The sequence below is a fragment of the Botrytis fragariae genome, assembly GCF_013461495.1.
Source record: "Botrytis fragariae strain BVB16 chromosome Unknown tig00000050, whole genome shotgun sequence".
Classification (NCBI taxonomy): Eukaryota; Fungi; Ascomycota; class Leotiomycetes; order Helotiales; family Sclerotiniaceae; genus Botrytis; species Botrytis fragariae.
In genome coordinates, this window is record NW_023500992.1 from 2,223,685 (window position 1) to 2,238,165 (window position 14,481).

General features: G+C 41.7%; 4 protein-coding genes across 4 annotated transcripts; 2 read left to right on the plus strand and 2 right to left on the minus strand.

Moving 5' to 3' along the window:
* Positions 1-3,465: 3,465 nt before the first annotated feature.
* Bfra_004682 (putative cytochrome p450 61 protein) lies at positions 3,466-5,675 on the plus strand (the record flags this gene model as incomplete). The annotated part of the gene is made up of 5 exons (XM_037335081.1): positions 3,466-3,634; positions 3,691-3,841; positions 3,895-4,862; positions 4,914-5,197; positions 5,252-5,675. 5 exons carry the CDS (start codon positions 3,466-3,468, stop codon positions 5,285-5,287), a joined length of 1,608 nt encoding a protein of 535 aa, XP_037193615.1. The 3' UTR covers positions 5,288-5,675.
* A 988-nt stretch (positions 5,676-6,663) lies between these two features.
* Positions 6,664-7,595, minus strand: Bfra_004683 (uncharacterized protein; the record flags this gene model as incomplete). The annotated part of the gene is made up of 6 exons (XM_037335082.1): positions 6,664-6,723; positions 6,804-7,067; positions 7,120-7,185; positions 7,237-7,302; positions 7,350-7,474; positions 7,520-7,595. 6 exons carry the CDS (start codon positions 7,593-7,595, stop codon positions 6,664-6,666), a joined length of 657 nt encoding a protein of 218 aa, XP_037193616.1.
* Positions 7,596-10,141: 2,546 nt separating this feature from the next.
* On the plus strand, positions 10,142-11,200 carry Bfra_004684 (putative tat pathway signal sequence protein; the record flags this gene model as incomplete). The annotated part of the gene is made up of 2 exons (XM_037335083.1): positions 10,142-10,478; positions 10,533-11,200. The coding sequence occupies 2 exons, from the start codon at positions 10,142-10,144 to the stop codon at positions 11,198-11,200; spliced, it is 1,005 nt and encodes a 334-aa protein (XP_037193617.1).
* A 635-nt stretch (positions 11,201-11,835) lies between these two features.
* Positions 11,836-14,133, minus strand: Bfra_004685 (uncharacterized protein; the record flags this gene model as incomplete). Its single annotated transcript, XM_037335084.1, has 2 exons — positions 11,836-13,963; positions 14,039-14,133. 2 exons carry the CDS (start codon positions 14,131-14,133, stop codon positions 11,836-11,838), a joined length of 2,223 nt encoding a protein of 740 aa, XP_037193618.1.
* Positions 14,134-14,481: the final 348 nt, after the last annotated feature.

The following is a 14,481-nucleotide window of genomic DNA, read 5'->3' on the forward strand; positions in this document are numbered from 1 at the left end:
ACACATCCTATTACATGATAAACTCAACCCCACAGAATCATGGCCTCGAAACCACTCCATCAATTCAGAATCTAAACCTAAGCCCCCAGAATCCAAAAGTAAAAACATTCAGAAACTCGAGAGTCGATCTAGCGAGAATGAATACTCGATGTCAGACCGTTTTGTACTTGTCATGTGTGGGTATCTGGTTTCTCGCTCAAAAAACGAATGATGGACAATGAAAGATTGAGATTGAGATTGAGATTGAGATTGAGATTGAGATTGAGATTGAGATTGAGATTGAGATTGAGATTGAGATGGTGTATAGAAAGGGTTTAGGGATTGTGGATTGAGATGATTGTGAATCATGAGATAAGATGCACTTCCATCAACTGCGAAATTGTGAATTTGTTTCATTCAAAAGACGTCGCGTAGTAAGAATGAGAAAGTTGAGGCGCGTGTATAGAGGTGATACTTGATTTTATTATTGGAGATCCAATATTTTTTGGAAAGACCATTTTGGATTTGTGTAAGTGTTTGAGAGATAGACTTTTCCAAATCTCCTGGGTGTATCGAAACTCAGATTGGGATAAAGAACAGTCTGGATTGGATCTGAGCAGAGTCAAATGAGAAATCAATCTTCTCTTGTCTATGGCCATGTGTGAAGGAATGCGTATTTAGCAAGGTGAGAGAGATATTTCTGTGATTTTTGGCCGGCGTGGAATTGAGGCATTAAAACAGAGTATAGAGAAAAGAGAGATGTGAATACATAGGAACATATTTCTTGGAATATATCTCGTACTGAAATATCCATATGGGGGACCGTCCCAAGATAATCGAATAAATGACCAGAATCTCTCACTAAAGAGATAATTGACTCGTGATCAATATAACAGCATCTAATCATGATGAAGGATTCATCCCCTCCTCTTCCGAGAAAGTAAGCCCATTTCCGTGGAAAATACTCCGTGGAATGCCTAGTAGCTCGGCTATATATTCCTTCATGTAGAATTCTAGCTAGATTTGTTGATTTTGCTATGGAGGGGCGGGGCTGGAAACGAATCATGGTGTAGAGAACGGATTGTGTGAAGAGGAATGAATATAGTTGAATTCTACTTTTCCTGAGAAGTAGATAGTTTTACTATCTGGTGTCTGGGTTTCTTGAATTAGAGATGATGTGAGTGGAATACTCGTATTGAATTTTGAAAATTTGAGGTGGTTGTAAAATAGGTTGGTCAATGCTGCTGACGAGACTTTAGACAGGCTCATGGGATCATGGGACAGACTCGAGACTCGAGACAAATACGTACTTCCCCACTGTTATCGTTATAATACTCCGTACATTCCTACCGCACGTAAGTAAGTATATGATATACGCGTATAAAAAAAAGCATTCGATTAAATAACGTTGCTGGACTCCTCGGTGGACTGAGCTAACACATGTTTTATTGGTGAGGTGATCTGAGAAGTTGATTCAGATTAGGTTTTGGGTGGATTTTTGTGGAGTTTGGAGTTTGGAGATGGCTCGGATGGGTTTTGTTTGATGAGGAATCTGGCGTGATATTACATTTCCCGTAGGTAGGTACCGATTGATATGTGTGTTTTGTGTTTTGAGTAGGAGACTCTGGTGTGGACTTTGAAGTTGTGGTGCTTTTGGGGGAATTTGGCTTGCGGATGAAGATATATTCTTGATAGGGGATGCATGCATGCATGCATGCCAAGACTTGTGTTTGTTTGAGTTGGTTGTACCTTACAACCAGCCACCAGTTTTGTTCATTAGATACGGAGTACACATTGGAGGATCCGAGTACAGATGGATCTCTCGTAATTTAGTCGGAAACGGAGATTCATGATTATCTAGGTTAATGAGTCTCTTCATCATCGTGAGTAGATGGGATTGAATGTCTCTCTACCATTCTGATTAGATTTGAGTATTTTGGTTTGCTATCTAGGTGGGCTTTTGATATGCAGCATCTAATGGTGGCTTCATCTAGGCGTTAGCCATCAAATTCTACTACATGGTTAGATTCTACTATATGAAATCTGGTTGGTAATACAAGTGTGAGTGAGTGACTGATTATATTGTTTGACAAGGATTCTCCCGTATGGGCTACTAGGTATGTACATCTTTAATTTCTAGTCGTGGTGGACGGATGATATGATGATGTCGATATTGGGCTCAGGAACAATCAATCAGGTCAGCAAAGGGTCACCACCACAATGGCACGAAATGATTGTGGTTGGCTCTCATAGTATGTGCCTGATGCTTTTTTGTTGGTACCTGCTTGCTTGCTTAAACTTTTCTTCATACACACTTTTTACTTTCTTCATTCAAAAGCTTGACCTTATGAACCTATCACCCTATCAATCACCCCATAACCCTTGAACTACTATCTAGCCCTATTGCTTGCTTCCGTCATCTACCTAGAGAACCTAGACACGCGAATAAATGAATGAATTGAATAATGACGTCTTTTCGATAGGATGAGATATCTTTAAATTCACTTTTTTGGCCCTCTTTGGTCTGATGTGTATAGAAGATTGCCGAGTACCGGTACAAAAACGAAGTGAATGTGTAACTACCTAGATACCGGTACAACACGCGCATTCGCTACACCCCTCCTCCTTTTCGAGTAGATTCTCATTGTCTTCTACTGACAACTGTACTTCGGACAACTGTACTTCCGCATACCGTGTACAGTACGGGACGGCTTTCAGATGAATATCTCATTTCTCACGTATTCTGCATTCACTCAATCCCTAGCTATTTTCCCCTGATAATAATACCTAATGGTCCGGAATAATCCACCACATATCGCGCCACTAGTCAATAGATCATAGATGACCTTTTTTTACTTCTAGTTCCTCCCTAGTATGATTAGCTCTTCGAATTCTACTCCACTGATGTTCATGTTCGAGTTTTCTTTCCTTCCTATCCTTTCTTGCCGAGCGGATTAACCCTTGTTGCAAAGGTCTCTCGAGGGCCTGTAATGAAATCTAATCCTAGTCCAATCCAATAGCAAATAAGCTGCTCAGTACCTCCCCGTTAGATGAATTTTTCAGATCGGTCTATTCACCCGATTGTGTCCCAATCTAACTAAACTTGTGAAATTTGATCAAAGATGATTGGGTACGGTCGTCATTCAGGTAGCTGGAGTGGATTACTTAATCAAATTCCGTAAATTCCCAATTGTTCCCTTCAGGTAAGGTTCTGGTGCTTCATAATTCAATAATAATCCCGACTTTCCCATCCTCCCACCAAAAACTTTCTTCCTTCCCGTACATTCAATTCTTCTTAATACTTTTTATTCAACAACTTGTCGCATCGTACAAGTAGTAGATATCTTCTGACACAAGACTTTATAGTCAACAGTCAGAGTGATATTCTTATAAGATTGTTCTTCACATCAATCTTCTTTTATTGTGATTGTTACTTGCGGCCATTGTCATTACCTCGCTTGGTGCATATACCACAACGGACAAATCATGGCGGACGTGGTACAAAATATCACTTATGCCTCACCTGTGGCAGATGCGAAATTTGCTCAGATTATTGGGCATCCTCAACTCAATGGTTATTTAGCCAAGCTGGCAGAAGTCAGCGCATGGCAGATCGTGCTTACAATTCTTTGCCTTATGGTAGCTTATGATCAATGTAAGAAAACTTCTCAACGCGTCAATTTATCAATTACACCACTAACAACTTTAAAGGTAGCTATATCTGGCAAAAAGGTTCAATCATCGGTCCAGCATGGAAAGCTCCCTTCATCGGTCCATTTTTACAATCTGTCAATCCAAAATTTCACGAATATCAAGCAAAATGGGCAAGCGGTGACCTCAGTTGCGTATCTGTTTTCCACAAGTAAGTCAACACGATTATGTGCCACTTCAAAATTAGGCCCTAATAATATTTAGATTCGTTGTTATTGCTTCTACTCGTGATATGGCTAGAAAGGTTTTCAACTCTCCAGCATACGTCAAACCATGTGTAGTCGATTCAGCACATAAATTATTGGGCGAGACCAACTGGGTTTTCCTTGACGGAAAGGCTCATGTTGATTTCCGAAAGGGTCTCAATGGATTGTTCACTCGCAAAGCTCTCGACTGTTATCTCCCAGGACAAGACGACGTTTATAATCAATATAACGAAAGATTCGCTAAGGTTACCGAGGAAGCTGGAGGAAAACCCGTTCCATTCATGTCCGAATTCAGAGAATTGTTGTGCGCTGTTTCCTGTCGTACTTTCGTTGGTTTCTACATCTCAGACGAAGCGATCAAGAAGATTGCCGACGATTACTACAATATTACTGCCGCCTTGGAATTGGTCAACTTCCCAATCATTCTGCCATTCACCAAGTCTTGGTATGGAAAAATTGCTGCTGATATGGTTCTTGAGGAATTCTCCAAATGTGCCGCAAAGAGCAAGGTTCGCATGGCTGCCGGTGGTGAAGTTTCTTGTATTATGGATGGATGGGTCAAGTCTCAACTCGAGTCCGCTGCTTGGCGCGAGGCAGAAGAAAAGGGTCTCTCAACTAAAGGAATGACTAAGCCAGCACCATTACTCCGTGAGTTCACCGACTACGAAATTGCTCAAACCGTCTTTACCTTCTTGTTCGCTTCCCAAGATGCTACTAGCAGTGCCGCCACCTGGTTATTCCAAGTTATGGCTCAACGTCCTGAGGTTTTAGATAAGGTCCGTGAGGAGAACTTACGCGTTCGTGGTGGTGATAAACGAGTTAGACCAAACATGGACATGATGGAAAGCATGAAATATACTCGTGCCGTGGTTAGAGAGTTATTGAGATGGCGCCCTCCTGTTCTCATGGTTCCATATGTTGCCAAGAAAGCATTCCCAATCACTCCAGATTATACTGTTCCCAAAGGTATGTCACACTGATACAAAAACGAAAATCAAATTCTAACCACTGAGATAGGAGCCATGATTGTGCCAACAACATACCCAGCTTTACGCGATCCCGATGTATATGACCGACCTGATGAATTCGACCCTGAACGTTATTTCTCTGGTGACGCAGAAGTAAAGGGTGCTAAGAACTACTTGGTCTTTGGAACTGGTGCTCATTATTGTCTGGGACAAGAATATGCCCAAATGAACCTTGCTCTTATGATTGGAAAGGCATCGATGGAACTTGACTGGGTTCATCATCCAACTCCAAAATCAGAAGAGATTAAGGTCTTTGCTACAATTTTCCCTATGGTTAGTACATATTCACATTGAATGACTCTTGATCACTACTAACCCAAATTACAGGATGATTGTCCATTGACCTTTACAAAGAGACCTTAATCATCTTGATATCCTCTGTTCGACATTTCGAAATTTTTCATCAATCTTCACACTACCTTCTCACCATTTTTTTTATTATCGGAACGCCAATCTCCGCATACTAGGGGCAAAGTTGCGGCAGTAAGGTTATGATCATTTTAATGCATTCGACTGGGCGTTCAAACATTTCTGTCCATTAAATTATAGGGAAAGGATAGGCGTTATTCATGAAAGTAGTAATGAAGATAGGGATGGAAGAGTTGGCTTGTGTAATTTCTTCAATCTTTGACGAAGAAAGCACATGAAACTCACCAAAGGATACTTAATCAATTGTAATTAGTCATCATCTTTTGTTTTTCAAAAGAGGTGAGAAGCGAAGCATGAGAAATGAGAATGAAGATCCATTTGACCTGCAATAAGTGGCTTTATGAACAGTGTGATTTGTGATTTGAGTGATAGAGTAGTTGTATCATATACTCTTGCTGTTTATAAAGAAAATATTGATTAAATTTGATCAATAGTTCGATCGATTCGTCAATATAACTGGTTGATTTCATGATTCGTTTATCTATTCGTGTCTGCTTTTGCTGTGCTCAAGATGTAGGATGGTATTGGAGAAAATGGATGGGATAGCTAAGGGAGACGAAGCGAAACGAGATGAGACGAGGGCAAGAAATGGGATGAAGGGTTGGAGAGATGGCGAAAGAAGGAGGAATGGGGGACGGAGATGGAGATGGAGATCACGATATATGTGTATATTCGTCAATACAGAAATAGATGGATGCAGTTAATAAGTTAGTTAGGTGTTTGAAATTTGGGATTTGGGATTTATTCTTGGAATTGATGTGGGGTACTTTGATTTGGTTTGATGCGAAAATTAAGTATTGGGATGGGATGGGAGGTGATGGTGATGGTGATGGTAGTTACAAAGGAGTGAGAGTGGGAGTGGGAAATTGAGGGATTCTTGCTCTGTGTATATGGATGGAAGGTAGGGAGGATAGATGTATATACATCATTGTGGGAATCATATCATATTGTGGGAGAGAAAGAAGTAGGTGGAAGCTGAATGAGGGCTGGGAATGTGTATTGTGTGCTGTGTGGGTGTAGCTTGTCAAGGTTTGGTTTGTAAATCAAAGCTATTATTCGGAGCTGAAGCAAGGTCAAGGAAACGGCGTTTCTTCATTTGATGTAGATAGATATAAGGATGGGCATTGTCAATTTCGATTCCAGTTCCAATTACATTTCCATTGCTGCTTCTTTCCCTCTCTCATCTCTCGCACGCGTACACAGACGAATCAATAGATGAACACTCGAATATACTCTCCCCTCGTCCGCGTAGAATACTCGGTGTTAAAGAGATCTCTTTGATGGGGAGACGGAGATCTGGGATGGGGATCTTATTCCTTGTGTGTGTGGCGGCTGTTGACGTAGCTGAGTTCGGGCTCGCGTTTGGAGTTCTGGAGATCGGAGGTTAGTGCATATGATGGGGATTAGTGGGGTATAGAGAAGGAGAAGGAGAAGGAGGTGCGGGACATACGACGTAGCTCAATTCAGGCTCGCGTTTGGAATTGACATAGCTCAATTCTGGCTCTCTCTTCGAATTCACATAGCTAAGCTCAGGCTCGCGTTTGGAATTGACATAGCTCAATTCTGGCTCTCTCTTCGAATTCACATAGCTAAGCTCAGGCTCGCGTTTGGAATTGACATAGCTCAATTCTGGCTCTCTCTTCGAATTCACATAGCTAAGCTCAGGCTCGCGTTTGGAATTGACGTAGCTCAGCTCTGGCTCTCGCTTGGAGTTCTGGGGAGAGAATGTTAGTGAATGAGTTGGCGATTGGGATCGATGAGCATACCACGTAGCTTAGTTCCGGGGAACGTTTGGAGTTGACGTAGCTCAACTCAGGCCCTCGCTTGGAGTTCTGAAAAGTTATCAATAAGGTGTACTGAAGAATGAGAAATGCCACACAAACCACATAGCTGAGCTCTGGCTCGCGTTTGGAATTGACGTAGCTCAGCTCTGGCTCACGCTTCGAATTCTATATTTGTGTGAGCTGGATGCTAAAAACATCTCCATAAAACATACCACATAACTCAATTCCGCTGCACGGCTATTCACATAAGATAGCTCTGGATCACGTTTAGCCATAAACCAATCCAGCTGAGCATACGTAGCATCCAACACACCTCGTGCTTTAACTTCTTCTGCTACTAGTCAGTGATGAATTTTTTGAGCTTTTAGGGGATATAGTAGACCTTGAACAGGGCTCAGAGGAGCAGCATATGCGAGACTTAGAATGGCCGTAGCCAGGATTGCGGTCATGCGAACCATTTTGGAGAGGTTTTTTGGGGATGTTGTGGTTTCTGGGATGGGGTTGTAGTTGTTTGGTTTGGAAGGATTTATGTGATTGAACAATGGAGAGAAGTAAAGTTAGATTTCTAGTTAAAGACTGTTTATATAGCAATTTTTTGGCTTTCAAATGAATGAGAATGCGGGAGTCTTTTCGATCTACCTACAAAACTGACGGGGAGATCCGAAAGTGCTGCATGAGACTATCCTATAGAGTTACATGCTGCAAAGTGCTGTAACTTACTGTTATCTAGCTGTCGATCTATCGTTTCATTCATTAATACAAGATAAGATCATTTCCGCAAATGGAAGTGTTGTAATATGTTCTTGAACATACAACTGTGTGCATAACCGACGTAATTTGTACCAACGAGTTGTTGCATTTATCGGATTATGTATTCGACAAGCAGAGTTAACTCAACCCCGATTCGAGGAATCAGAAAGATGTACAAAATCGTGAATTAGATTCCAGTATCGTTTCAAAGTATATCGGCAACTTGAGTTTTGTCGAAAACACTACATAAATGTCAAAACAGGTAATAGCGAGACTATTCAAAAATTTCCGCTGCAACGAAACCCGTGGCGAAGTAAGTGTTGAAGAAATGCCTCAAGTTATCGTTTCTTTATCACCAAGCCGTTATTTGTGTTTGCTGAAGCAATTTGTGTAAACAACGGGTTATAGGTCATTTTTAGACATATATCTGCATGTATGAGTAACTTTACAACCTTACGAGAATGGAGTTGATTTGATTTGGGTTACGTACCGAAAGACAAGAGTGAAATGGGAGGACGACAGGAATTGATGGAGAATGTGTGCTTGTGCAAATGAGGATTACGCGGGGAGTAAGGGAGGTTGGTTGGATTAGGGATAAGAGGATCTCGTTTATCGTCATGAACAGGAGAGATTTACACTGGTCTAACTTGCTTTTTTTTAAGGAGATTTGATCTGGGTAGAATTGATGCTTACTAGATAGCTGTTACAAACTGTAAGTTTTTTGGGCCAGAGACTTCACTACAGACGTTTCGGGTGTGTCTAGGAGGGAAGATAGCTTTTACAAGGTCTACAGAGCATTGACTGAGTAGATCGGATTTGTTATGATGTCAATACTACCACTACTGCCGTGCATCTATAAATGCCTTTGATCTATCACCAACCAGTATATTTACTGTATGAAATATGATCATACAAACAGGGTATCCAACAGTCCGGACTGTAGTCAAACAATACAAGGGTTTGAATATCTAAACGCAGTTAGAAACTTGAAATTAGTTCAATATCCTAATCATACTCAGTATCTGAAATGACTTGAATATTCAAATTGGTTTGGGGATTTGATAATCTTTATTGTTAAACTGCAGTCCGGACTATTGGACACTCTACATACAGATAGCGATGCCTCAGATATCTATCTCTGAGTTACGAATGACGTAGTTTTCACATCTAGCAACTAGGTTATTGGGATCTGGATACAAAGATACCTTGATCTTCGTTCTCTGCTGCTGATCTATCAAGGCTGTTTTCGTATGCGAAGTTCGGGTCGAAAATATTTCAAGTCGTCAAACCCGCGTTAGATGTGTATTCGGAAGCTTTACCCCCACTTTGCAAGATGATCATTAACACAAGGAACAACATTCTAATCTACTGGTAGATACATATCTACAAAATCTCTTCTCATCCAACTAGAGTCCAAATCACATTCTGTACGACCAACCGAGGAACACAAAGTTTGCCACGCGAACGGGAAAAATTAGCCGAAACCTCGATTCCGGGACCAGAGGTGTCGTCTTGCATATTCTTATCTGCATGAGTTGGCTTGCATATTCGTGGATCGTGGATCGTGAATCTAGATAATCGTACAGTATGTGGCTTATCTTTTGCTGGTTGAAAGAGAGGAGGATGTTGTTCTCTTATCCACCAGTAGGTGTATGAACTGACGAATACTACAAAATGGACTTGTGAATATCTCTTGATACATCAAATCGTTCATTTTAGGAATTATTACAATCATTTGTTAGAAATGGAGAAATCAAAATATGAATTCTAATATTAAACAATTGAAGAATGAATCTGTTAAAAGATTCAAAAGTTGAAGTGTCCCGTCAATCCATGCACCCACTGGTGATCTACCGAAATATAAGTCAATGATATTGATTTCGTCCATGAGTTATTTGATGCATTATAGAAAATACCTAGTATGAGTATAGTGTTATCATTTCACTTGAAATGAACTATAATATCTTATTTGCTTTTTACAACATCAGTTCACACGGAGCAGAAATCGTATCAGAGTGAAGAAGATAGAGTTGAGAGAAGAAATTCCGATTTTACAATCTTTATTTGTTGAACACAGTCAGAAGTACAAGCAACCCGAATCCTGATTTATGATGCTATATTATGCTCACTAGCTGTACGACTTACAATATTCAACCTTCTACATTCCCTCAGAAAACAGCTACTCTATCATTCACCTTTCCTATCTGCATTACAGTTCTCCGTTCTTCCATCTTCAACCTCTCCACTCTTCACAATGGGTTTCAATCAACGTATATTACAAATATTCAAGCACAATAAACCTTTCAAATATGCAGAATTGGATCCCTCACATGTAAACTCGGACAACGAATATCAAGATGAAGATCGACTTCTCAGCCGCTTTTCTGTCGGTGATAAATCATTCAAACACACTGAAAAGGGAGAGACTGATACGTGCCATAGGCATCACTCATTTTTAAGGTGCCTAGGTTGGCTCAATGGTCTTTTCTTTTGTCTGTCTTTGTACTTGTTCACAGCGGCTATGCTTAACTGGAAGCAAGTTCCCGGTGGGAAAGAGCGAAATTGGGCGTTGAAGCAAGTCTCCGAAAAATGTAAGTTTAAAAACCCCATGTATTAAGAAAACCATCTCATTAAAAAAATTATAGCTCCAATTCTAGACGCAATCGACATTCCCCTTTCAACCTGGCGACTCAACGGTACCTTCCTAGAACGTGAGAACGAGTCCATCTATCGGCAACCTCCATCCCCAGAAGTCGACGCAGCATGGGCTCGTATCGAGACACAAAATCCCATTCCCCTCTCCAGGCAAGATCTTCTCAACCAAGGCAAAAACCCAGATCTATATGCCAAATTCCCCGAAACCTTCGGATTCGGCCCCGACGCCTTCATCGGCCGCATCGACGTCTTCCATCAAATCCACTGTCTCAACCGGCTACGCATGCATCTCTACTGGAACGTAGCATACTACTACCCGGACGAACAGATGGGGAAATACCACCAACTGCACGCCTCGCATTGTGTGTATGCGCTGCTGCAGAATCTGATGTGTCAGGGAAATGTGGATACGTATGGACATTATTGGGTGGATATGCAGGAAAACGCAGTGCCGGACTTTAATATCAATCATAAGTGTAGGGATTTTGAAGCAATACTAGAGTATCATGATGAGATTGCGGTGCCGTTGGAGAAGTTTGGGGCATTGAGGAGACCGATGGATGAGCCGGTTAGACATATGACGCATGAGGCGAAGGAGATATTTAGGTGGTTTGATAATCATGAGGATGATGGTCAGGATGGGATGGAGATTTTGTGATAGGTTGACTCTGGAGGTGAAGTAAATGTTTTGCGAGAACATAGGGCTCTTGGAGTTGGATAGCTGTTGAGATTTTTTGATAATGTGCATTTTGATAAGGAAAAGTCGTCTCTGTTTTCGAGAAGAGAAACTTACCAATATATAGCCTGTCTGGTACAAACCATATCCCAATCAAAATGAATCCAGTGACGAAGCTAGAGAAAAGAAAACGAGCAAGGCCAGAATAAACGAATAACTGTTGGTGACTACACCATACACGTGCATCTTAATTCACACATTTCCCAAGACATCCGCAACCTGAATAAGAAAAGCTTGGGAATCTCCAATACAATTTGTAATAATCCAAGCTCCTATCATTCTATACAATTCATAAAATTTAGAAACAATATCCACAACCCTTTCTTCAATTCATGATATCATCAAATTTCTTCGAAAAATCATTCATTTCCTTCAGTCCATTACACACTACCCCATCTACCCAATTCAATATCCAAACGCCAAGTTATCAATTTTTCTCTTCCCTATTTCTCTTCTTCCTTTCCTCTCCTCGTTTACGCATTTATGCATTCATTCATTCTACTTCATTACGTTACTCTATTCCCATTTCTTCTCGAAAATATCCACGTGTCACATCCCTATCCCCTAACCGTAACCGTCACACTCACCGTCTCCGTCTCCGTCTCTGTCGCACCACCCACGCAACTACTCATACTAGTAATCTTTCCATCCCCTCCCACCCCCAAACAAACATTCCCTGCTGCGCTCGTACTCGTCGCTACAGGCGCAGTAGTAATCGTAACACTCGTTTCTCTCGGTGGCGAGAAACTCAACGTCGTTGTTTCCAGCCCATCATCTATCGCACTCGAAGATGTGCGTACAGGAGTCGTAGAAACGGGAGAAGGAGAAGGTGTAGTCTGTGCCAAACCATTACCTCCGGCTGTTGTGGTAGCTGTGGGGCTGGCGTTGATGATGGTTATGGATGTGGCTGTCCCTGTATTTCCATCACTAGTTGTGGTTTTAGGAGCGTCATTGCCAGAACCAGAATTAGATTTTGAACCGGATCCAGCAGTAACAGGAATAATAGTCAATGCAGTTACAGCTCCGTTGTTCGAATCTGCGGTGTTTACACTGATGGTTATTGTGCTGGCTATTTCTGTAGTTTTGGGAATATCTGCTGTGGTTTTCTGGGTTGTAGGTGCGAGGACAGATTCTTGAATGGTGGTTTCTTTGATGGTGGATGTAGAGGTGGGTATTATTGTGGTGCTAGAAGATGATTCTCTTGTTTTTGTTGATGGTGTTACGGTTGTTACGAAGATTTCTGCAGTGCTAGCAGGCTGTGTGGTGGGTAGTTCAGGGAAAACTGTAGTTTGTGGCTCTGAAGACGAGGAAAACACAGAGACCTCTGATGTCTTGATAGTTGTTGCCGCTGAAGAGAAAGATGATGCAGAGGAGTCAATCTTTGTGGTTTTTACTTGTATAGATGAAGTTGAGGTTGTGGATGAAGATGAAGAGGTTGGGATAACTCCAAGAGTCGAAGATGGAACAACCGTGGTTACGTATACAACTGTTGTTTGCAGAGAATCGCTTGATGTAGTCTGAGACGAACCTGCCGTTATTGAGGTTTGAGGAATAATGCTCTGCTCAGACTTTTCTGTGGTAGAACCTGGCCCTTGGGTCGACGTCTTACTAGACTGCGCGATTGTGCTCTGCGGTTGAGCCGTAACCTTCGAAGTCCCCTTCGTCGATAAGACACTCTCCACCAAATTTGAGGCTCCAGCAGTGCTTGATGGAACCGTAATAGGTGACAGCGTTTCCCTTATAGAAGTCTGGGAAGTGATCTCAGATGCTTCCGTTGTAATACCAATCGTAGGCCCAGAACTCGGATCCGAATCACTAGAACTTTGCGGAATCCCTGTAGCTGCGGTACTTGAGTTTCCAGTACCAAATGGTGCGACTGATATACTTGACACTACTGTGGGTATTGATGTTGAAGTTGCTGAGGAAGGTCCCTTGGAAGTTTCACCCGAAGAGCTTTCTGGGGTTGCAGTAGCCTTTGAAGAGGTAGTTGGAAGCAGTGGGAATGTCGTAGTCTGAACAGAATTTTGACTTGATGGTGTCGAACTGTCTAATAATGTTGAAGAAGCTTTCACCGTAAGGCTACTCTCAGGTAAACTAGTAGGCAGAGGCGCAAAAGTCGTAGTCTGCAAAGGCACCTGGCTCGAAGACGAAGAACTAGCCTGTGATTCAGATGTATCCTGACTTGATATTTCACTCTTCGTAGAAGATTTCCCGGTGGGCGCTGTATTTAGGGGCGGAGTAATAGTAAGTGTCGATTCTGTTGCCGTTGGAATTCCACTTCCATCTCCGGTTTCAGTATTTGGAAGTTGACTTGATCGCGCCGGGGCTGTACCTCCTGTACTTAATATCATTGAAGACGCTAGCTGCGACGAAGATGTAGTAGAGCTCAATGACGTCTTGGATTCGTTATCTTCGTCTGATGACGTGCTAGAAGTACTCGTCGCGCTTTTCGATCCCGTTGTCTTTGATCCCTCCGTTGATTGTACCACGGATGTCGCTGAAGTCCTAATCGACTGGGAAGAAAGAGCCGTTGCACTCGTACTGGATATGGTGGTTCCTTCTATCGACGACGTGGATTCGAGCTGAGCTGTAGAACTGGTTATTGAAGAAGTGACCGTACCAGGTAGAATAGTGATCGCAATTGGAGTAACGCTATCTCTTTTCCTTTCACCCCCTCGTATAAAGCTAGTACCAAATTAGAATTATCCATCCCGAACCACTCGCACAAAGTGACCTGAGGTAGAAGAAAAGAGCACTTACTTCCTACTTGTTCCATTGCGCCACAACGGACCAGCCGCACCAAGATGAGAAAGAAAAATTGTACCAAAAAGAAAGAGTGGAGGCGAGACCTTCATGATTGTAGAGATGATATTTTTTCAAGAATTATTCCGTGGGAAGTGTTTTCAGGAGAAAAGGAAAGGCTAGATGTGTACTAGATATATGTGCTGATAAAGATGTGAAAGATTCCAATTTTTGGTATCAAAAATTAATGATTAACAATTTAGCAAAGAAAGTTGTGAATAAAAAAAAGGAAAGGAAGGAAATAATCAACGACAGACAAGACACGAAACAATGAATGGAATTGAGAATAGGAAAACGAATGATGAGTAGAATATGGAAATCGAAATCATGTTACCAAAAGTCTCGACTCATTCTATATACTCGAAATCTCAATGAACATGACCGGGAATGCGACCCAAACC